A 25,979-nucleotide genomic window follows, 5' to 3' on the forward strand; every position below is an offset into this window, starting at 1 on the left:
CTTCTTATTGTTGATTTCTAGTTTTATGGCATTGTGGTCTGAAAAGATGCTCTGTAGTATTTTGATGTTTGTAAATTAATGGAGGCTTGCTTTGTGACCTAACACATGTTCAGTGCTGGAGCATATTCCATCTGCACTGGAAAAGAATGTGTATTGTGCTGTTGTTGATTTGAATGCTCTGTACACATGTATGAGGTCAAGTCGGCTTATGGTACTGTTTAGTCCTCTGTAACTTTGTCGAGTTTCTTTCTGGTTGTTCTATCCCTTTTCAGAAGTGGTGTATTAAAATTCCCCACTATAATTGTAGATTTATCTATTTATTGCTTCAATTCTAGTTGTTGTTAGGTGCCATCGAGTCAGTACCAACTCATAGAGACCTTATGCACAGCAAAATGAAACACTGCCTGATCCTGGGCCAACCTCACTATTGTTGCCACGCTTGAGCCCATTGATGCTGCCACTTTGACAATTCATCTCTCTGGGGGTCTTCCTCTTTTTCTCTGACCCTCCACTTACCAAACATGATAGATATCCTTATCCAGTGAATGGGCCCTCCTGACAATATGTCTAAAGTATGAGAGACAAAGTTTGGCCATCTTGGCATCCATTGTACATTCTGGCTGCACTTCTTCCAACACAGATCTGTTGGTTCTTTTGGCAGCTCATGGCACTTTCAATATTCTCCTCCAAAACCATAACTCAAAGGCATCAATTCTTCTATGGTCTTCCTTATTCACTGTCCAGCTTTCACATACATATGAGGTTATTGAGAATACCATGGCTTGGTTCAGACGCACCTTAGTCTTCAAGCTGACATTTTTGCTCTTCAACCCTTTAAAAAGGTCTTGTGCAGCAGCTTTGCCTAATGCAATACATTGTTTGATATCTTTTGCACCTCAAAGTAAAGTAAACAAAAATCCTCATCACTGGACCAATAAACAATATTCTTATCAACAGAGAAAAGATTGAAGTTGTCAAGGACTTCATTCTTCATGGATCAACTATCAATACTCATGGAAGCAGCAGTCAAAAAATCTATTCTAGTAGGGTTTGCTTTATATATCTTTGTGCTATTTCATTGTGAGCATAGATATTTATTATGATTATGTCATCTTGCTCAATTAATGCTTTAATCATGAGATAATGTTCTTCTTTATCTCTTATGCTGGTTTTTGTCTTAAAGTTTATTTTATCAGAGATTAGTATTGCCACTCCTGCTTGTTCTTTATTGCAATTAGCTTGGTATATATTTTTTTCCATCCTTTAACTTTTTTTGTGGTTTTGTCTTTGTGTGTAAGGTATATCACTTATTTTCATATCCATTCTGCCACTTATTTTCGTATCCATTCTGCCACTCTCTGTCTCTTCACTGGTGCATAAAATCCATTGACATTCAGTGTAATTATTGATAAGTATGAATTAATTGCTGTCATGATAATTTTTTGTGGTGCTGTTCATTCCTTTGTTCTGCGTGCCTTCTTGTGCTGAGTTCATGTTTTTTGTCCTATTTCTTGTTAGTTTCTTCTTAGTTTTAATGTTTCTTTGTTCCGCTTGGATCTTCATTTTCATGGTAAGTTGTGTAGTATTAACTTCCTTTGGGTTACCCTCTGGTAGCATAGTGGTTACGAATCGGCTGTGAACCACAAGGGCAGCAGTTTGAAACTATCAGCCAAGTTGGGAGAAAGATGAGGCTTTCTGCTCCCATAAAGATTTACAGCCTCGGAAACCCTGTATAGGGTTGCTGTGAGTCAGAACCGACTCCACGGCACATAACCACCACCACCCCCATATTCTATTAACTTTGCCTGGCATTTAAGACAGTGTATTATATACTGCAATCTACCTGACCTCCTCACTACCTGGATCTCTGTTGCTATATTCTTGTATTGTTAAGTCTTCTTTTTTTCATGAATATATGCAACACTCATTCAACAGTATCTACATGTACACATTAATTACATTAGTTTTGACATGTTATATTTTTCACATCTTGTCACTATTCCTTCTATCTCTACCCAAATTATTTCACTACCATTAACTTAGATTCACTGCCTCCTAAACTTCTCATCTACACTTTAAAATCACTGTTTTAAATTTGATCTCACATAGATAATTCTTTAAAAGAACATGATATTCAAGATGAGCATCTTTTTTTTACTAACTTAGCTAAACTGTTGATTTTTAAATGATCTCAGGGGATAGTTTCAGTTTAAGGTTTAAACATTTTTTCTTATGGCAATAGGTTTGGGGATTCTTCAAGCCTCAGTGAATCCAGTAAGTCTGATTTCTATGAGAATTTGAATTTTTTTGTCACTTTTTACCCCCCTTTGATCAGGATTCATCTATTAAATCCTTGATCAAAACATTCATAAATGGTACCCAGGAGCCACATAGTTATTCTGGTATGACAAAGGAGGCAGTAGTTCATGATAACAGTTATACCTGCACTCCAGTTCCTTTTCCAATTACTAGGTCATCTTCAACCTCTGCTGCTCCATGCGAATAAAAACCAATTTTTGTTTCTTGGGTGATCCCTGACAAGAGTTTAAGACCCCAGGCATTACTCCCAGAGCTACAGGGTAGACGAGAAATTTTGAAAACAGTATATTAGGCCAATTGACTGGACAATTTTATAAAGCCATGACTGTGATCTTTCAAACTAAGAAAAACAATCCTAAAATTGGTGTTTGGATGTGCCTGGGTAATATCAACAACTGCAGCCTTTTTAAGGGGATGGGGTTGCTGCTACTGTTGTAAAATTATACATAATATATCATTGCCATGTTTTTCCTGGTGTATAACTTAGCAATATCAGTTTTATGGTCAAGTTGTATAACTCACTACTTTCTAAAAAATGATACTCTCTCTCCCTCTTTCATCCCCCTCCATTTAACCACTGATACCATTTGTCTCCATGTATTTAATTATTCTTGCCATTTCTTGTAAGTGAAGTTATATCGCATTTTGTCCTCTTGTGGTTGACTTTTTTCAAGTAGCATAATGTCCTGGTGTGGCACTGTAGAATAAGCACTGGACTGCCAACCACAAGGTCAGCAATTCAAACCCACCAGTCGTTCATTGGAATAGCTATAGAGTTACAACGAGTCAAAACTTATTCAATGGCATTCAACAACTTGACAGCAACCATAACAATATCTTTAGTATTTACCCATGTGCAACATGTATTTCCATCACTGTGAAATATGGACATTCCAGAACATTTAATTGTGCTTGCAAGGAACCTGTTAATAGACCAAGAGACAATTGTTCAAACAGAACAAGTTGAAACTGAATGGGTCAAAACAGGAAAGGTGTGAGCCAGAGGTATATTCTTTCACCATAATTATTCAGTCTATATACTGAACAATCATTCATTGAGAAGCTGGAATATGAGGAAGCATGTGACATCAGGATTGGAGGAAGACTCATGAACAACCCGTGATATACGGATGATACAGCCCAGGATCAGGCAGTGTTTTGTTCTGCTGTGCATAAGGTCGCTATGAGTTGGCACCGCCTTGATGGCACCTAACAGTAGTGTAGTGGTTATGAATCGGGCTACGAACCTTAACGTCAGCAGTTCGAACCTACCAGCTGTTCCACAGGAAAAAGATGAGGCTTTCAGCTCCCATCAACATTTACAGCCTTGGAAACCCTGTACAGGGTCCCTATGAGTCGGTTCTGACTCCACAGCACCACCAACAACAACAACAACAACATACTGGATCTGGTGTGGCATTGTGGAATAATGCACTTGACCAAAAGGTCAGTCTGAGACACAAGGTCGGAAATTCAAACTCACTAGCTGCTCCTCAGAAATCCTATACAGGATCACTATGAATCAGAATCAACTCAACCAACTTAACAACAACAACAATAATCTAGAGCAAGGATTTCCTGGGTGGTGCAAACAGTTAACACATTTGGTGGTTAAAAGACGACATCCTCCCAAAGAAAGATAATCTACTTACGAAGAATCAGTCTTTGAAAACTCTTTGAAACATAAATCTACACTGATATACAGAGTTACTAGGAGTTGGAGTGGCCTTGACAGCAACTGGCATACTAAACCAAGTAAATTTGTTAGCCGCGGGAGGCCGGGAGGTGGGCAGTACACAAGAAGGTGTAGGGGAATGGAAGAACAAAGCGGATGGGAGAACAGTTAGACAGTTTGCATGGGCTAAGTAGGGCAGAGGTAAATAATGATGTATGCACAACCTTGAGACAACAGGGCTCTGGAATACAAGGATTGAGGCATGGTTTGAATGGGTAAAAGAGGGGAATAATGTTAAGATCCTTGGCTGTCTTTTGAATCTTGTTTTCCCTGGCATACCATTGTAAAATAGACACTTGAGGGGATGAGGAAGGAATAGTCAGAAACATGACCATAGAAAGCTTGTAAGTCCATCTTCAGCCTATAACTGATTGGAATACCTAACCTGGGGGCTAGAACTTGCCCAGTGAAGGAGGCTTCATGCGGAGCCTTTGTATTGCATAAAACCATAGGTGGTATCCTGAACCCCATCCAGAATCTTCTGAGGTGGGAAATCTCCACTTGAAAGGACAAGCAGACCAGCCTGGAGCGGCTAAAAGAACAGAAGATACTTCTTGAAAGAAAGACCGGCAGGAAGAAGAAAAAACAATGGCAGTTCGACTGACTACTGCAAGAACAAGCAAATTGTCCACCCAGGTGCCATCAAGGCGTGGTCAGGTCCCCTCAAGGCAAGTGGTCAGGTCCCCTCAAGGCAAATCCCCTTCTAAGACTAAAGGGGAATACACAAGTAGGTATGTGGTCTGACTGGTGACCATGTTGGTCATCAATAAGGGGAAAACAGCATGAAGTTGTAAGCTAAGTCTGACCACACTCAATAGACTCCTGTGAACCTGGGTTGAGACCTGTTTGGCCAGCAGTATGGCAAGTCCTAAGGACTCCTGGGCCCGGAGACAGTGACATGGCCACAAAGGACTAGAGCAGAGAGTGAAGCATCCAGCTGATAAAAAGTGAGGGGAGATATACAAGAACACTCATACTTGCAAACAGTACCCACTTGACCTGGCTTCAATGGCTGGATTATCAAAACTCAACTAGAAAAAGAAAGAAGAGGAAAAAAGTATAATCTGATACAATTTGATGAAGTTGACCAATACCTATGGACTAAAAGAACAGCTCAAAAGAGGGAACAAATCTTTTACAGTGAGGAACATCCCCACTCCCTCGGTACACAGGGTAGACAGGGATGGCAACTTAGACATTGGCTACCCAAAATGGGGCGGGGGGGGCGTAGAGCATGGAGGGAGGATACAAACACAAGAAGTGACTGGCTTACAAGCTTTCAAGAGGGAGCCTAGATCCAGAGGGTATGTGGGAAGATAGAATCTCCACTGAGTAGTTTCCAATCTGTCTGGACAAAGCTCATGAAAGGAGATGGGGATAAGACTCTTGTGGTACAATAGTGAATAACTACTGTCAGTACTGACTGTGAGGGTTGGAAATGTAAAGGCAGATGTTTTGTAACAAACAGAGGGGAATGGTTGACTTTACAGTTCAGAAGCGGAGGTCCCTGGACCATCAAGGGAGAAGATCGGAGTGTGGGACCCTATCTAGAGAAGCAGTAACTCCAGAGATGGAGGTAGAGACAATGACATGGAGAGATGGAGTGACTGGGGACTCTAGACCCAGGGAGGGCGAGGGGCCGTGTGCTGATGACCGGGTGCGGGGGGCATGTACCCTTTGGATGTTTGATGATGCATGGAGGGGACTGTAACTATGGCAATGAAATAAAATACGATGGGATGAATGTAAAGCTAATGTTCTCCCACGTAACTATCACATAATTCACAATAAAAACTTAAAAAAAATTGTTACCCAAAAGACTCTGCCATCTTCTGGACAGTCATAATGTACTTAATACATCTAGTAAGCCAATGGAGTCCTGGTGTGGCACTGCAAAGCCATTTGAACTGCAAGGTTGGCAGTTCAAGCTCACCAGTTGCTCCTCGGAAACCCTCTACAGGGTTGCTATAGGTTGAAACCAACTTGACAGCATTTAACAACAACAAGTGAGTTAGTGGAAGAGAATATTAAATTTATCTGGAAAATGAAAAGCTGATGGAAACCAAGTATCTAATGTTCTGTTACTTTCTATACAGAAACAATTTGACATTACTAGGCAGATAGTAGATGCTCTGTTTTCTAAGTAAAGAACTAGATAGCTGACAGACATAAAAAATGAACTTGCAGACAAACTGAAACTGAATTCTTCAGCTAACAACAGAATAAGCTACTGAGATACTATACTACAAATGATTTTCTCCTGGGTGCTCAAACAAAATCTTGAAATATATACTTGAAAAAACACTAATACTTATTAAGCCCAAGTTATTCTTTAAATATGTAGAAATGTTTCAGCATAACAGCCTAAATTTCTTCCTTCTGAACATTGTATTATTACTCAAAAAGCTTCATACTGAATATGCTTTGAGATTTTTACCATTCATCCTCATTAATAATGCAAAAATTTTCAAAGGAGGAGTCTGAAATGAAACTATCATCTACTACGTTAATTTCATATTCTTCAGTGTGCTTAATATTCAATATTATCTAGGGATATATATCATTGTTACCTTAGTCTTTTTATAGTATCAGAAATAACGAAATCGTAATCATTTAATAAAATTTCATTTAATAAGTATATTTAAAGTTCATCTCTTTCAAACACAGCATTTTTGTTACATTCAAATTATAATCATTTTAAATACCAACAAACCCGTCATTTACATATAGGGCTAGATATTAGAAAACAGAAATTAAAAGAAGTTTCATTTAAAAAAAATCCTTACTTCTAAACTTAGAACACTGAGAACTACTAAATACATAGCTAAACAAAATGTATACATTATCAAGAAAATAAAAATTGCTTTAATTGGAAAAGAACGGTAATACATATCATACATAATTCACACAGGCTTCATTTACAGGTAGGTCTCAAAGTACAAAACAAAACTCTCATAACTATAAAAACAGGCTAACATCACAGGTGACACTGTAAACTAATGCACCAGCAAATAATGATTTCCCAGAGAAAGTACAGCTCTCAAGATTTTATGTTGACCTGGGATTTTTCACTTCTTTGCTCTCAAATACAGAGAGGACTTAGGAGTTTATATGTGTGTGTGTTTTTTTTAAATCTTTAAAGAAAGTTCACGTTAAAAAAAACAACAAAAAAATGACCCAAATGTAGTATGAGACATGCTAGGAAACCTATTCTATTTAGAACTCAGTAACAAAAACATTTCTTTCATTTTCTTCCTGTACCTTTATTTTGCTCTTTTAAAACTCTCTAAAGAAACTTTGTAGACAGTGGTAGTAAAGAGATAAAATCAAATAATTTTGAGGTGGCAAAGAAATATGAGAGTTGGCAGCAACATAGATTTACAAAAAGATTATCCCCATTTATTAAGCCATAAATGCAGCACAGAAAAGTCATCTCCAAAAGCATACATAGGTGTAAAAGTACTGAAAAGAAGACAAGGCATTCAGAACTGCGCTACTTGTAAGCTTTTGTTTGGAGACATACAGCAATGTAGCTACCACTGGTAAATGTTGAGCATTGTTTAAACTATTTAAACATGTCTAAATTTTTTTTAACTTGTCTAAATCAAAGTTCTCTAGTCAAAATAAAGCGGTCATAATCACCCAACTCATATAAGAGATACATAAAGCTTGCAAGGAAGAGATATGGTACACAATAGGTTAAATGAAACAGGACCAGCCATAAAAATGAGCACTTAATTTGAACTGATCAAAAGCAGGGAGGAACTCTTTTCTCTCCTGATACCCCCAAGATTTTACTGTATTTCATAATTGCTGAAAAAGAACATCTCTCCTTTTTTACTTAATGTATCTCAGGTTAATAATGGCAGAATAAATAGCCCTTATCAGCATGTATTAGCTTTAAAAAGAACATTTTTACAATTTAGTTGTTTTCATTTGCTTATTTTTTAATGACACTTTTTAAGAGTTGTTATTATAAAACAGTATTCAAATGGAATTATATGGTTCAGGTCTTTATCAAAAGAAAACAATGAACTTTGCATTAAAAATCATTAATGAACATTGTAAATCAGTGTTTTAAACAAATTAAATGTTCAACTGCAAGTATATTTAAAATAATGCTGTTCTTTGTCAAATAATGAAACTCATTTTATTTAATGATAAACCTACAAGTGAACACTCGCTATGATCATTATAAAAATTAAAATAATCTTTTTTGTATTAAGATGAGTAGTTTGGAACCATTCTAACTTGAGAAGCCCACTTATAATCATATAGCCTCATTTCAGTCTACAGAAGTCATCAGTGTACTCAGTGGTCACAAATAGGCATGATGTTCTTCAGCAGCTAAGTTTCCTGGAAAAGTAATACAAAAGACAATGTAAACAATCTGAAAGACAATCTTAGTGACATAAACACTAACAGTACTCAAAGTCTAGTATGCTATACCCTGAGTGTCAATCAGTTGCGGTTTTTTCTCCCAGTGGAAGGCGTTCCCATAACTGCAGCAACTGTTCACCAACCTGAGGTTCCAGCTCCTAGATAAAGCAAAAGGCAAAGTAAACATATAAAGAATTAAATTGAAATGTGTTTTTTTTAATCAATAAAACCTATACTGATAAAAGTTTTGAAAATCACTTTTAATTACATTTTTGTATTAGAACATACTAAAATCATATGATATGTTGTTGTTGTTAAGTGCCGTCGAGTCGGGTCCGACCCATAGCGACCCTGTACAGGGTTTCCGAGGGTGTAAATCTTTACGGGAGTAGAAAGCCTCATCTTTCTCCCGCGGAGCAGCTGGTAGTTTCGAACCGCTGACCTTAAGATTCGCAGCCCGATTCGTAACCACTACGCTAAACTACCAGCCGCTCCGCGGAAGAAAGATGAGGCTTTCTACTCCCGTAAAGATTTACACCCTCGGAAACCCTGTACAGGGTCGCTATGGGTCGGAACCGACTCGACGGCACTTAACAACAACAAAATCATATGATATACATTACTCTAATTCTACCCCTCAGGTTTATAGATTTGACGTCCAGTCTTGTAGTGCCAACCTGCAAGTTCATCAACGATTTGAGACAAAATGTAAGAGATTTCCATGGACCAATTCTAGAAACTTTTCTATCTGGAAACTGGATTTTGCTTTTAATAGAAATTTAGCAAAAATACTCAGCATGGACTTTCAAACATTTACTGAAACACCTTTAAACAGTTTTATTTTTGTTTTCCAAGAAACTATCTTGGGTGACTATGTATTCCTATCTTCAAAATTATTTAGATTTATATACAACTAATTATGAGATAAAAACTAAAGTTTTTAAAACTAGTTTTTAAAAACTAAAACTATACAACTGAAAAAAATTATCACTTTATTATCCCCTATGACATCATACCTCTGACTTGTTATTATTCAATGCTGTTGATTCAGTTCTGACTCATAGAAAGTCTGTCTAGGAATTCCAAGGAGCAACTGGTAAGTTTGAACTGCCAAGCTTGCAGTCAGCTTATATGATAGGCACTTAGAAAGAATTCAAACACTTGTACTTTACAAAATTATTTGAACTGAATCATACTGTTCAAATTATTAATTACAGGATCGTTGCTACTGTTGTTAAGTGCTGCCAAGTCAGTTCTGACTCACAGCAACCTTCTATAGGATTTCTGGAGAATGGCTGGTGAGATTGAAACGCTGACCTTGTGATTAATAGTCCAGTGCTTATCCTACAGTACTACACCAGAACTACATGATCGTAGGTTAAACTAATTTCTCTGAGTTTCTTTTTTCATATATAAAGTTGGGTAAATAACTCATTTTATACATAAGGATTAAACAATCATTATAGCAGTTAGCAATGTATTTTATCAATATAGTTTTAATTACCATCACCTTAAACAGTTTAAAATCTGTCAGGAGTAAAACATAATAGAAATAAGATTAAAAAAACTAGAATATTAAAAATTTGTTATTTTTTCATATAAATAATAAAAATTATAAAGAAATTACTATTTTCTTAAGACTTTAGTCAAATTAATTCAGTTACATTTGATTGTGGTCACATCTTTTGTCTAGTAAAACAAGAAACTTCATGAAATATCATATTAGGAGCGACGAAATACTTCTAAATATTTAGTCACTGAAAACTTTATGAATAGCAGAGAAACAATGTCAGATACAGTGCCAGAAAATGAGCACCTCAGGTTGGAAGGCACTCAAAATGCGACTGGGGAAGAGCTGCCTCCTCTAAGTAGAGTTGACCATGATGACGCAAATGGTAAAGGCCATGGGAGAAAAGTCCACGGGATCTTCATTTGCTGATGGGGCACAACTCAAACTGAAGAGAAATAGCTGTAAACATCCACTGAAAATCAGAACATGGAATGTATGAAGTATGAATCTAGAAAAATTGGAGGTTGTCAAAAAAGAAATAGAATGCATAAACATCAAAACCTTAGGCATTAGTGAGCTGAAATGGACTGGTATGGCCATTTTGAATCTGTCAACAGCATGGTTTACTGTGCCAGGAATGACAAATTGAAGAGGAATGGTGTTGCATTCATTGTCAAAAAAAAACATATTCAGATCAGTCATGAGGTACAGCACTGTCTGTGATAGGATAATATCCATGCACCTACAAGGGAAGCCCAGTTAATACCACTATTATTCAAATTGATGCACAAACCACTAAAGCCAGTGACGATGAAATAGAAAAATTATACCAACTTCTTCAATCTGAAATCAATCAAACATGCAATCAAGATGTATTGATCATTACTGGTGATTGGAAGGCAAAGGTTGGGAGCAAAGAGGAAAGACCAGTATTTGGAAAATATGGCCTTGGTGATAGAAATGATGCTGGAGAACACATGATAGAATTCTGTAAAACTAATGATTTGTTCATTTCAAACACCTTGTTTAGACAGCATAAGATACACATGGATCTCACCAGATGGAACACACAGAAATCAAATTGATTACATCTGCAGAAAGAGACGATGGAAAAGCTCCATATCATCAGTGAAAACAAGGCCAGGGGCAGACTGTGGAACAGACCATCAATTACTCATATGCAAATTCAAAATGAAGCTAAAGAGAATGAAAACAAGTCCACGAGAGCCAAAATATGACCTTGAATACATCCCACCTGAATTTAGAGATCATCTGAAGAACAGATTTGATACATTAAACACTAAAGACCAAAGACCAGAGAGTTGTGGGATGACATCAACAACATCATACATGAAGAAAGCAAACAGTCATTAAGAAGATAAGAGAGAAGGAAAAGGTCAAAATGGATGTCAGAAGTAGAGACACTGAAACTTGCTCTCCAGTGTAGAGATGCTAAAGCAAACTGAAGAAATGAGGAGGTCGAAGAGATAAACAGAAAATTTCAAAGATCAGCTCGAGAAGATAAAGCCAAATATTATAACAAAATGTGCAAAGATCTGGAATCAGAAAACCAAAAAGGAAGAACACACTCAGCATTTCTCAAGTAGGGGGCACTGAAGAAAAAATTCAAGCCTCGGCTTTTGTTCTTCAAAGATTCTCTGGGCAAATTATTGAATGATGCAAAAGCATCAACAGAAGATGGAAAAAATACACAGAGTCACTGTACCAAAGGAAATGGTTAATGTTCAACCATTTCAAGAGGTAGCATATGATCAAGAGCCAATGAAACTGAAGGAGGAAATCCAAGGTGCATTGAAGAAATTGGCAAAGAATAAGGCACCAGGAATTGATGGAATAAAAATTGAAATCTTTCAAGAAAGTGAGGCGGCATAGGAGGCACTCACTCATCTCTGCCAAGAAATTTGGAAGACAACTATCTGGCTGACTGACTGGAAGAGAGCCGTATTTGTGCCCATTCTAAAGAGAGGTGACCCAACGGAATGTGGAAATCATAAGACAATCGCTTTGCTATCCCATAAGAGTAAAGTTTTGCTAAAGGTAATACAGAAACAGCTACAACCATACATTAACAGAGAACTTCCAGAGGTTCAAGCCGGATTCAGAACAGGCCATGGAACGAAGGACATCATTGCTGATGTCCGATGGATCTTGGCTGAAAGCCAAGAATATCAGAAAGATGTTTACCTGTGCTTTATTGACTACGCAAAGGCTTTTGATTGTGTGGATCATGACAAGCTATGGACAACATTGTGAAGTATGAGTACTCCGGAACACTTAATTGTGCTCATGAGAAATCTGTACCTGGACCAAGAGGAAGTTATTCAAACAGAACATGGGAACACTGAATGGTTTAAAAATTAAGAAAGGTGTGCGACAAGGTTGTATTCTTTCACCATACTTATTTTCAACCTGTATGCTGAACAAATCATCCAAGAAGCTGAGTTCTATGAATAAAAACGTGGCACCAGGATTGGAGGAAGGCTCATTAACAACCTGCAATATGCACATGGTACATCCTTGCTTGCTGAAAGTGAAGAGGACTTAAAACATTTACTGATGAAGATCAAAGAGCACAGCCTTCGGTATGGATTACAACTCACTGTAAAGAAAACAAAAATCCTCACCACTGGACCAATTAACAACATTTTTATCAACAAAGACAAGATTGAAGTTGTCAAGGACTTCATTCTTCTTAGATCAAATATCAATACTCGTGGAAGCATCAGTCAAGAAATCAAACAATGTATTGCATTATGCAAATCTGTTGCACAAGACCTTTTTAAAGTGTTGAAGAGCAAAGATGTCAGCTTGAGGACTAAGGTGAACCTGACCCAAGCCCTGGTATTTTCAAAAACCTCATATGCATGCAAAAGCTGCATAGTGAATAAGGAAGAAAAGCTGGAGAGTGAATAAGGAAGACCATAGAAGAATTGATGCTTTTGAGTTATGGTGTCAGAGGAAAATATTGAAAATGCCATGGGCTGCCAAATGAACCAACAGATCTTTTTGGAAGAAGTGCAGCCAGAGTACTCCTTAGAGTTCAAGTTGGCCAAACTTCGTCTCTCATACTTGGGACATATTGTCAGGAGGGTCCAGTCACTGGAGAAGGTATTCATGTTTGGTAAGGTGGAAGGTCAGAGAAAAAGAGGATGACCCTCAACAAGACAGACGGCCAAGTGGCAGCATCGATGGACTCAAGCGTGGCAACAGTAGTGAGGTTGGCCCAGGAATGGGCACTGTTTCGTTCTGCTGTGCATAGGGTCGCTACAAGTCACTACCGACACGGTGGCACCTAACAACAACAACATCAACAACAACAACTATTTTATTCATGTAATTATAGAGAGATGCCAAACTTTACAAAATTGTTTTTTTAAAAAAAGCAATGAGCTCTATCAGACAAATTTGCAAGTAGGCTTTTAAAAGCTTCTTTACAAATTGGAACTACTGTTTCCATATCCATAGGAGCATGTAATTTGTTTTTAAACAAATCACTGAATAACAGCAAGGCAAATAAAACTTAAGTGGATGAAAACATTTTTATAAATGTCACTGTATATATATACCTGCCCATCTCTGCTTATCTGAACTTTCTTATTGTCATTCCAAGGATTGAGCAAATGGTGTGCAAACTGAAAAGGAAGACTTTCTTTTCGTATCCATTCCACTTTAAATACTCCTCCTAGTCCAGCAGAGCCCCAATCTTGACTCTTCTCCCTTCCTATCTCAGAAGACATCCTGGAAAATCCCTGTAGGCAAATGAGGGAAGGGATAGGAGTGTGGAAGATATTAAAATAAATTCAATTTACCTAGTAATGCTATGTTTTGTGTTTTAAGTAAAAATGTATATAAAACAACATATACAACAGAAGCAAGAACTTATGAGCTTAGTAAATTTATTTTTATAAAAAGATTTCGTTAACAATATTAAGAAATTTTAGAGGAAAGAGCAATTTCAGTCTTCTAACAATTTCAAATATTGAGAGATTTTCTAAATAATGCAGCAAAAACTATAAGTTCACACTTATTCAAACTTTAATTTCTGAAAATTATAGTAATAAATTATTTTGTAAATTCCTAGAAATGTGTATATTAAATCAAGATAAGTTAAGAAACACACTTAATGTCTTCATTTTTAGCACAAACTTTATTGGCCGGTTTAAATAAACATTTTACCAGAAGTTTAAGGCTTTCACTACTTTAAATCCACAATAGTAATCATTATATCTAAAACTGTCTTCAGAAGAAACTGTTAATCTGGAAAGTCTTTAGTTAAATACACAGTAAAAACAAATAATTTACAGTTCTGTTATTTGCTTGAAGAGGATTCTTATTCTCAGTTAAGCAAAATGCAAACCTATGTTCTGATGTAATAAAAAAAGCAGGTATATTTTTAGTGTCTGTAGTCGAAACTGCAGCAAGGAAAACCCCATTTTACTGTTTCAGGATGGCTCACCTGGAAATGTCCAGATCCTTGAACAGAAAATACCAAGTAAACCATGCTGCTTTCCCAAAAGGCTCGATTTAGCTTCCGCTCATTACTAGGGGTTGTAGACCAGATGCCCTTCTGTTGAGAAATCTCAAGGTTTCTCAAATTGCTACTCTTCATTATGAAGTATCGAATAGGCATGTTTGGTCTTGGTGAAGGAGATTTTGAGCCCTACAAAAGAATGCATAAATTCTTGAAAGCCAATTTAAACTTTCAAAATCAATAGGCTCCATTAAATAACATCTTCATCAATATATAAGCCAACGTATTTTAACAAGTATCCAACAAATGCAAATAGCTCCATCATGCCTGAAAATCTATGCAAGCTCAATCAAAATAATGTTAAACAGCAAGTACTCATTTCTGAGCATTCAAAAAGCCCTTAACATGAGAGGATTCTGGATTACCAACATTGATTTATACTCCAATGTGCTTTCAGAAAATATTTTTAATAAGCTATGGAACAGACCAGCAATTGTTCATATGCAAGTTCAGGCTGAAGCTAAAGAAAATCAAAACAAGTCCACAAGAGCCAACATAGGACACTGAACATATCCCAACTAAATTTAGAAATAATCTCAACAACATATTTGATAAATTAGATACTGATCATCCAAGACCAGAGGAGTTGTGGGATGACACCAAGAACACCATACCAGAAGAAAGCAAAAGGTCATTAAGAAGAAAGAAGAAAAAGACCAAAATGAATCCAAGAAGAGACTGTAATACTTGCTCTCCAAGCGTACAGATGTTAAGGCAAATGAAAACATGAGAAGATAAAAGAGTTGACTAGTCCTGGTATGGCACTGCAGGATAATGCACTGGGACTGCAAAATTAGTGTGAACCTCAAGGTCAGTGATTCAAACCCACCAGTGGCTCCTCTTGATGGGTGGAAACTGACACGATGGCTTACCAACTACAGCAGAAAAAGGGTAGCTCAAGAAGACAAAGTCAAGTATTTTATGTAAAGTACAAAGACCTGGAGTTAGAAAATCAAAAGAGAAGAACACATACAACATTTCAAGCCTCAGCTTCTAATACTGAAGGATTCTATGGGTAAAATATTAATTAAATATTAATTAATGCAGAAAGTATCAAGAGAATTTGGAAGGCATACAAAGAGTCACTATACGAAAACCAGTTCTGGTGTGGTACTGTGGGTTAATGTGCTGAACTGCAAAGTCAGTTTGCCACTCCTGCTTGGTTTTTATTGCTGTTAACTTGGTATATTTTTTTCCATCCTTTAACTTTTAGTCTGTTTTTGTGTGTAAGGTTTGTCTCTTGCAGGGAGCATATTTAAGGGTCTTGTTTTCTTATCCATTCAGCCACACTCTCTCTCTTTACTGGTACATTTAATCCATGACATTCAGTGTAATTCTCAATAGGTATGGATTAACTGCTGTCACTATGTTAAAATTTTTTGTGGTGCTGTTTGTTCCTTTGTTCTGCGTGCCTCCTTGTGTTGCATTCATGTTTTTTATGCTATTTCTTGTCGGTTTCTTGTTTGTTTTAATGTTGCCTTGTTCTGCTTGGATCTTCATTTTCATGGTAATTTGTGAAGTATTAATTTTCTTTGGGGTTACCCTACAGTCTGTTAAGTTTTGCCTGCATTTAAGACAGCATACTGTATCCTGCCATCTACTCGACCTCTTCACCACCTGGATCTTTGTTCCTATATCTTTCCCTTCTTTAACATCATTAATATTTTGATCTTTGGTTGGCCTCACTGGTCCTCTGAATTCATTGCTGTAATTTTGTTCCGTTCTGAACTCTGCTATCCATCAACCGAGTTCCAGGTGTTGCACCTGTCAATCTCTAGTTGTTATCTGTTCTTGCTGGTTTTCATTCCAAAGAACTCCCTTTAGGATGTTTTGAAGCACTGGATTGGCTTTAACAAAATCTCTTAGCTTCTGTTTATCCTGGAATGTTCAGATTGCACCATCGTATTTGATTGACAGTTTTGCTGGATAGATAATTCTTGGTTGGCAGTTTTTCTGTTGTTTTTTTTTTAGGGCTTTATATATGTATCCCCATTGCCTTCTTGCCTGTATGGTTTCTGCTGAGAAGTCAGAGGTTAGTCTGATTTGCATGCCCTTGTAGGTATCACTTCTCTTTTCCCTAGCTGCTTTTAGGATTCTCTCCTTTGCAAAGTCAATTTGAACTACAAGATCAGTGGTTCAAGCTCACCAACTGCTCCTCAGAAACCGTATACAGGGTTGTTATGGGTCAGAATTTAATGACACTTAATGGCACTTAATGACAACATACCAAAAACAGGAGTCCTGTTTTGGCACTGTGAGTTAAGGCACTGGACTGCAAAGTTGGTTTGAACCACAAGGTCAGTGGTTCAAACTCACCGGCCGCTCCCTGGAAAACCTTTACAACAGGGTTGTTATGAGTCAGAATTGACTCGAAGGCACTTAGCAACAATATGTATATGAAAGTTGGACAATGAATAAAGACCACAGAAGAATTGATGCACACAAATTATGGTACTGAAGAAGAGTATTGCAAGTAAAATGGTCTGCCAAAATAAAGAACATCTGTGTTGAACAAACTGCAGCCAGAATGCTCCTTAGAAACAAGAGTGGTGAGATTTCAGCTCTAGTACTTGGGACATATTTTCAGAAAGGACCGGTCTCTGGAGAGAGACATCATGCTTATTAAAGTGGAGGAACAGTGAAAAAGAGAAAGACCCTCAACAAGATGGATTGATACAGTGGCTACAACAATGGGCTCAAACACAGCAACCATCAAGAGGATGGCACAGGACCAAACACTGTTTCATTCTGTTGTACACAGATAGGGTCCCTATGTGTGGGAACAAACTGAGTGGTACCTAGTAGCAACAACAACAAAACTCATCAACTGTGAGGGGCTAAATGTCTGATTTTTAAAGCCATTCACCTGTTGTATTTCCGTTACAGCAGCACTAAGATAATAACTAAGGTACCAAGGAAGGCAAATCCACAAAAACGTTTCTTTTTATCTCTTATCTAGAGTACACATGTTCACCAAAATATAACAAGTAGATAAATAATCTCAAATCAAATTCCTAGAAAACTGCAATACAGAAAAATAAAAAACACATTGCAAACATTTCAAATCACTCCTATAAACGTTACAAAAAATATACATATTTCTCAATCCCACATCAACATTTCTCATCTTTCTAATCTCATCCTGTTTTTAATATAACCACTGAATATCAGAAATCATTTGAAACAATTGAAAGAAACTAGTGTTTTCATACAGAAATAAATTAAGATGATTAAAATTATCTTTTTTGTTGCTTGTTTTTAACATAAAAAATTATAAACAAGTAGAAAGGAAGTAATAAACTGTCTAGTTACATGGCACTGATATTCCAGATCTAAAACACTGCAAAAAAGGCCTGAAAAAATTTACTCACCGTATCTGAAGTCTGACAGCTTCAATTATGCTAGGTGCCACAATAAGTAACTCAAAAGTAGAATTTTTTGTAATGTTTTTGAGCATGTAACATTAGATGTGGTACAAATGTATTGCTAAATGTTTTTGAAACTTTACCTTTCCTGAGGATGGTGGAGAAGGGCTGGCACAAGGACTTGGGTAACAACTGCTGTCTGTAGATTTCACGGAAGACTGATCAGATCGGTCATCAGTGTTTCGTTTAGGATGTAAAAGTCCTCTATCTTTGTACTTCTGAGGTGGGTGTAATGCTGGAGATGGAGATTTCATCAGCACTCTGAACAAGAAGGAAGTACAAGTTAGTTACACTTAAATTTATAACACAAAGAAGATGTTATTTCAATCCAAACTTCCAAATGACATGATTTATGAAACAGTATCTAAAAATAGAATTTCATTCTTCTATTATACTAGACGCACTTAACAACAACAAATTATATTTGTAAGTTGAAAAAAATAATAGGATAATTCTAGTGCAATGGTTCAAGTGTTTGGCTGCTAACTAAAGGGAGAAAGATGACAGTATGCTTCTGTAAAGATTTACAGCCTGGGAAATACTATAGACAGTTCTACTCTGTCCTGTAAACACAGTCTCTATGAGTCAATATCAACTCAGGGCTATAAGCTCTTTTCTAGCTTTCATCTCTCTCACTTGGGCTTTCTCTGAAAATGAAAAGAGAAGAGGATGGGTGGGAGAAAATGAAAAGGAAAGGTTTCTAATAAACCTTTCCACCTAGGGTGAAAACTCTAAACCTTTTCCTCAAGAAGTTATCTCACAATGATTCAAACTGCTCCCTTCAGATACGATGTGGTATTGCAGGGTAATGCACTGGACTACAAGTTCAGTTTGAGCTGCAAGGTCAGCAGGGTCAAACTCACCAGCTGTTCCTCGGAATTCCTACACAAGATCATTATGAGTCAGAACCAACTTGACAGCACTTAACAATAACAAGGGTCCTCATTTCTCACAAAATTAATTGACACTTATTAACACTATCAAAAGTCAATATTGTTAAACTATGTATCAACAAGAGGTTCAACTTGTAGGAAAAGGAAAAGATCAATCCTGGTATCATAGGTTGAAAGAATGAATCTATAATCAGATTCTAAAGTTTAACTAATACAATTATTAATAGTTCTGTTTTTCCTCCCTGTGTTTCCCATTTTCTATTAAATAAGTATTAATTTTAAAATAAAATTCTAAAAGAAAAATAAGGAAGTTTTATTTGTGTATGCATGTGTGTATATGTGTGTGTTGTTAAGTACTGTCAAATCAGTTCCAACTCAGAGACCTTCTATACAACAGAATGAAACACTGCCCAGTCCTGCGCCATCCTCACAATCATTCCTTGGTTTGAACTTATTGTTGCAGCCATTGTGTGAATCATTTCACTGAAGGTCTTCCTTTCTTTCATCAGCATTTTTGTTTTATCAAGTATGATGTCCTTCTCCAGGGACTGGCATCTCCTGATAACATGTCCAAAGTACATCAGACTAAGTTTTGCTTCTTTACTTGTAAGGAGTATTCTGGTTGCACTTCTTCAGATAAATTTCTTCATTCTTTTGGCAGTCCATGGTAAGTTTAACATTTTTCACCAACAGCATAATTCAAAGGCACCAATTATTTAGTCTTCCTTATTTCATTGTGAAGCTTTTATATGCACTGCTGTTGTTAAGTACCATCCAGTTGGTTCTGAATCACAGCAACCCTGGATAGGGTTTCCAAGGAGCAGCTAAGTGTGTTTGAACCACCGACCTTGCACTCAGTGGTCCAGTGCTTATCCTACAGCACTACACTGGACTCCAATGAAAGCAGTTGTTGATGTTGTTAGGTGCCTCTCGAGTTAGTTCTGACTCACAGTGAACTTGAAGAAAGTTTCCAAAGAGCAGCAGGTGGATTTGAACAGCCAGCCTTGCAGTCAGCTGTCCAGTGCAAGGTTATCCTACACCAGGACTCTTTATGTTGAAGTATAATTCATACTAATTATAGTCTTTGGTGTTTATCAGTTAAGTGCTTCAAGTCTTCTTCACTTTTAGTAAACAAAGTTGGGCCATCTGTATATTGTACTTTAATGAGTCTTCCTCCAATCCAATCATATACACACACGTAAGTACAGTTTCATTATGGATATAACAGGATTTTTTATAGTCTGGTCTAGGAATAACACTAAGGAGCTCTGGTAGCATAGTGGTTGCGAATCGCGATGCTAATCTCATGGTCAGCAGTTCGAAACTACCAGCTATTCCACGGTAGAAAGAGGAGGTTTTCTGCTCCCATAAAGATTTTCAGCCTTGGAACCCCCGTACGGGGGCACTATGAATCCAAACCAACTCCATAGCACATAACAACAACAACATAGAAGCTTAACAGTTCCTATGAAAATGAATTCCAACATTATAAACCAATAAAGTTCAAGTAAACTTTTGGAAAATCTTTTCAAAAAGTAGTTAGTTTCTAATTAGAGAATTGATTTTTTTCCTTTTTCCTTTCACTCAGAAGAATCTACACCAGAAAGGTAGGTTTGAGCACATGGATAGACTTCCGTCACTACTGGCTATGTAATTCCTAAAATATAGTATCTGAAAACTTTTGAAGGTCAGTATATGTTGTTGCTGTTGTTGCTACATGCCATTGAGGTAGTTCTGATTCACAGAGACCCTGTGTATGGTTTCTAAGGAACAGCTGGTGGGTTTGAACTACCAACCTTGTGGTTCACAGTCCAGAGCTGACTCTATACAGTGCCACACCAGGAGTTCACATTATTCCTCCTTAACAGATGTTTTAACTAATTCCTGATCTGTACACTTTAAGGTATTAACAAAATGAAGGCATTAAAAGCCCATTTGATGATTCTTGAAAATAGTAACCATCACACAGAATCTTTTGTTTCCATTCTTCTAATCTTAGTTTAACTGTGAAATCTTATTCTTACCACAGAGCCTTTCTACTACTCTACCAAAACTAGCACCACAGGCAAGAATGGTGTCTATTACCCATCCTAACGGGGGAAAAAATACCCTTTTTTAAACTGAAACTTAAATTCATTCTAATGAATGTTTGTATAGTAAAAATTGTTTATGAATCATGGATAATAATCTATTATTATATTATAAACACAATTATATTGTTAATATGCATATTTAATATTATAAATTAGTATAAGTGATCTCTTCTTATTGGCAATCCAGTAATAAACAAAAAACATCACCACATTTAGTTGTTACTGTTATTGTTTGGTACCACTGAATCAATTCCAACTCATAGCAACTCTATATGGAATAGGGTCAAATTCCCAATAGGATTTCCCAGGCTATAATTTTTATAAGAGAAGATTGCCGGGTCTTTTATACCTTGAAGCCTCTGATACATTGGAACCACTAACCTTTTTGTTAGCAATCAATCACTTAACCATTGTGCCACCAGGTTCCTTAATTGATGAGTTTGAGTATTTGAAGGAATACAAGGATTTAGTTAAACTGTGTCAGAAATTTCATCACGTGACAGTAAACCTGCCTGCTTATTTATTATATGTCTCCTCAATAAAATGTAAACTCTCTTAGTGAAGAGATCTTGTCTACTTTGTACATGGCTCTTTTGTTCATTGCTATCTGTTCTGGTTAAGACTGTACCCCATACCAAGAATAACAGGCATTCAATCCATCACTGAATAAATGCATGAATCAAATATTTTTCATTTGGAATGCCAACCAATGAAAATGCTGTCTAGATAAGGTTGGTGGAAAACTTTTTCCTTTATATAACCTAGCCAGTACATGTAGCAGCAGGGTATCTAGCAAAGATGTCATAACATATGCCAACAGTAAATAGTATTCCTATCTATTAACCCAGATTCCAAACTTGTAAATTGTGGAAAGTAAACATTCTGAGTTTTCCTAACAAAGACTTTTCTTATTAATAAACTTCTAGAAGTCCTGGTGTGACACGATAGGAGGTCAGTCTGAACCTCAAAGTTTGCAGCTCAAACTCACCAGCCACTATGAGCTGGAACAGACTTGATGGAACTTAACAACAACAACAGATAACAATAGCTTAAAATTTTTCCTATCAGCTTAATGATTACAAAAATTCTATTTTAAAAGAGAAACTTCTTTATATTTTATTATAGCCTATTTATATACCTTGATGGAACCCTAGTGGTACTGCAGGCTAAGCATTGTACTGATAACCACAAGATCCACAGTTCAAACCCACTGGTTGCACCATGGGAGATAAATGAGTCTAGCTGCTTCCATAAAGATTTACCGAGTCAGAAATCCTAGATAAGTCCACAAGAAGTTGGAACTGGCTTGATAGCAATGGGTTTGATTTGGATTTTTATTAATGTACCTTAGATATATTTTTTTAAGTATTTAAAAAAATATGTTAAAGCACATGATTTTATAAATGATTCATTTTCCTGGGAAAACTGGCTTCCATTTTGATAAAACGGTACAAATTTACCTTTCTGCCATAGTAGACTCATCAGAAAATTCAGTATCTGCTGAACTTTTCCTACTATTATTTGACCTCCAAGATGATGCCAAAGGAAGTTCTTCTGAAGACATAGGTCTTGGCCTTTGGCCAATCCCAGATGGTTGTTGTAAGCCTGCAGACTGTTCTTCAGTGCTTAAAACAGCAATGATTGCTCTTATCGTAGCTTCATCAACTTGAGACCAAGGTTTAGATGGAGCTCTCATTCGGCGCAAAAATAAGCTATGCCACTTCTGTCTGAGCTGCAGCAACAAACTGGCTGCCTATAATAAACAGTTCAAATAGATACAAACAAAATGGGTATCACACATGTAAGACATCTACTTTTTCATTAGCTAAGGTTCTCAACTGTTTCCAAAGAACATGTTTTCACATTTTAAATAATTTACTACTACTTTCATTTTTCTATTGCAAAATAAATTTATTTGCCATATGCGACCCACTAGACACACAAAATTGAACAAAACAGTTCAATAAAAGAGACAATAATTAACAATAGAAAAGACTCAGCAGAATAAAGAAAGGAAAACAAACTGAGCTCTACTCATACTGTATGTGAGTGTCTGTAGAAGACTGTGTCCAGAAGGTAGGTGGAATCAGAGCTCAAAAGAAGGGCCTATGTTGAAGTCATAGACACATAGAAGTAAGGTCCCCAGATGCTATGCAAAGACAGTGAACAGAGCAAAGACCAGAGCACTGGGGAACATACGACATGTAAGACACAATACATACAGAAGAGTCAGTGAAAGAACCTAACAAGGAACAGTCAGAAAGAAGAGGAATCAAGAAAGATTATATCACATTAATTAGGGGCAAAGAACTTGGGGCAAACATGAAGAGGAAAAACAGGAAAAGACAAAATTTCAAGAATGAAAACAATGCCAAATATTAGAGAGAAGTCAGATTTATGAAGGACAGCAAATTAGTTGGACAACATGGAAGACATTGTTGATCTTGGCAAGCATAGATTCAGTGATGCTAATTGTTAGTATAGATGAAGGGTGTGAATGTGATGAGCACTGGACACCAACGTCGGTTTGAAACGCAAGGTTGATGATTAAAACCCACCAGCTGCTCCTTGGAAATCCTATGCAAGGTTACTATGAGTTGGAACTGGCTAGAAGGCACTTAACAACAACATTAACTATTGACAGCTTGGCTGTCAAAGAAAAAAAATAGATATAGAATAATCTTTAAAGGCAGAGAAAGAGTTCATATAAAATTTGTCAAGTAAAGTTTCAATTTGAAAAGAAACATCCATTCATCTGAATTCAGGGACACTTAAGAACAGAAATAATACAGAAAGAATCCTATAAGATAAAGGGAGTTTTGCATACCTAATATTTAATATTTTCTTATATACACAAAAATAGTAAAATATCACAGTGCTTAAGTATTGAACCACTCCTAGGCTTTTCAAATCACTCATTGAGTAAACTTCAATACAGTAGAGTATATATAGAACCCTATGAAAATTTAAAAACAAGAATATTCTTTAATACAAAGGTTCATACTGAAGATAAAACATTTATAGCACTTTGAATAAATTTATATTAACTACATGAAAGAAAATTATTGTACTACTAAAAAACTTACTTCTGGATCCAGTTTGAAACTGAGCCACTCATCAAGTTTCAAAGTTGCTAAATTAGCAGTAGCTCTATCCTCCATTTCACTATCACTACTGTCATTAGGAATACCATCTGCTATTCAAACACAAAGACAGAAAAAAAAAAATCTCACTTTCACCATATTACATCACACAAACAAATGAACAGAACAGACACTTTTTACAAAAATCCTCCTGATGTACAAAAAATTGCGTGGGCAATACGCCAAACCAAGCAATCTCAATGTCTCAAAGAATAAATTTTAAAAATCCTAATTTAAAAAATACAATTTCCAAATCACATTGCAAAAGCACAAATTTAAAAAGACAATTGACTTAAAAATTAAAGCACAATCCTTAAGTAAAATATGAATACAAAAATTAAGATGAATGAATCTTAAAGATGAGTAAGAAAATTAGGAACATAAAGATATGAAAATACTATATGTCAAGAACTATATAATGTGGTCATAGTAATATAGTTTTAAATTCAAAGTTTTTAAAATTTTTAAATGAAAAACTACATATCAAAATAAATCCTAGAAAGATAATAAAGACCCCAAAGAAAAAATTAGTTTTTTAAAAAAAGATAAATTAGAAAAGATAAAATGTTTACATAATAGTAACTCAGTTCTTTGAAAATTAATAGAAACCCCTTGATAAATTTATTAAAGAAAGCATAATTTTATCTATAAAATGTGTCAAGAATATAAAAATAAATGCAAAATGTGTTTTACATTAAATATCCAGTCATTGAGTCGATTCTGATTCACAGCAACCTTGTGGAGGGTTTTCGAACTCATGGTTATCTTCAACCTCTGGACATTCTTTCCTCCTCTACTCAAATTCTAAATACGGTGCTGTGGTGAATTATTTAATATGTCCCTTCTAGCCACAGTCTTTGTAATTCCCACCAATGACCTGATAGGTTTGAGTAAGAGAAGATGGGGGAAAATGCTTATAGATTATATGATGCAGTTGTAAGTAACTGTTAAAAGGGTTAATTGTAATGGTAAACACTTGGAACTCTACTGTGGGTATGAAATGAGCCATCTCAGAAACAGAAATAGGGGCTCTCACTACCAACAAGCAGGAAAATCCAGGAGTGAAGCATGTCCTTTGGACTCTAAAAGTCTCTGTGGATTGAATCTCCTTCATCCAGGGAGAGAAGGATATAACGCAAGAGAAGCAACAGAGTAGTGGAGAGGAGCAACAGCAGCAGAAACATGAGCCAATCCATGAGACATACTGTTGGACTTCCTGCCACAAGAAGCAAGTAAAGCTGAGTGCCCTTGGTCAGAAAGCTCATTTGTGGAGTTAGGTACCTACCTATAGGCACTTAATTGGAAAACTATCTTTGCTGATCCATGGAGCTAGTGCCTTTGGGCTATGGATTACAGTATGCTATAATCCACTGCAAAAGCAGGGGAAAAGTCAAGGGACCCTCCCAGAGACAGAGGCCTGTCTTTGGGCATGGCTGGGAAGAGAATGTCCTGACTGAAGAACTGTGTCATGAGCATTTCTGATCCTCACTTGTAACCTGTTAACATCTCTAATAAACCCCTTAATCCTGAGTATGGTCTATAAATTTTGTGTGGACATTGCAATGACTTATGAAACCCAGCTGAAAAATAGAAAGTGCTGGGGGAAGGAGGGTTGGAAGTAGAATTAATTCATAAATATGGTTTGAGGGTGGAGGTATGTTTGACCTCACCCTCAGAGGAACCCACCTTGGACTGATAACGAAATTTGATTTTCCTTCCCCCTTGTGAAGACAGAGGCGGTCACACATGCCGATGTCCTTTTTACAAATACATAATACAACACAGAATTTGGTTTAGACCTCTATATAAACATTCTCTTTAGGAAATCCATTCACATGTTTTTAAATATCATCTACAAACTGAGGGTTTTACAAAAAATTGTTTTGCTATCCCAAACTTCTTCCCTAAGCTGTTGTTGTTGTTGTTGTT

General features: G+C 36.5%; 1 protein-coding gene across 1 annotated transcript in view; it reads right to left on the reverse strand.

Annotated features, from left to right (window-relative positions):
• Positions 1–8,504: 8,504 nt before the first annotated feature.
• The window catches only part of LOC102821983 (probable ATP-dependent RNA helicase YTHDC2-like), a 131,131-nt gene continuing 113,656 nt past the window's right edge, over positions 8,505–25,979 (reverse strand). Inside the window, exons 24-29 of the mRNA XM_006870539.1 lie at positions 23,994–24,103; positions 22,368–22,660; positions 18,005–18,182; positions 14,422–14,625; positions 13,532–13,714; positions 8,505–8,592 (exon numbers count right to left, since the gene is read on the reverse strand). Of these exons, the coding sequence (XP_006870601.1) occupies positions 8,512–8,592; positions 13,532–13,714; positions 14,422–14,625; positions 18,005–18,182; positions 22,368–22,660; positions 23,994–24,103 (1,049 nt within the window). The 3' untranslated portion in view covers positions 8,505–8,511. The remainder of the gene's footprint in view (positions 8,593–13,531; positions 13,715–14,421; positions 14,626–18,004; positions 18,183–22,367; positions 22,661–23,993; positions 24,104–25,979) is intronic.

This window comes from Chrysochloris asiatica, unplaced genomic scaffold, assembly GCF_000296735.1.
Source record: "Chrysochloris asiatica unplaced genomic scaffold, ChrAsi1.0 scaffold00143, whole genome shotgun sequence".
Classification (NCBI taxonomy): domain Eukaryota; kingdom Metazoa; phylum Chordata; class Mammalia; order Afrosoricida; family Chrysochloridae; genus Chrysochloris; species Chrysochloris asiatica.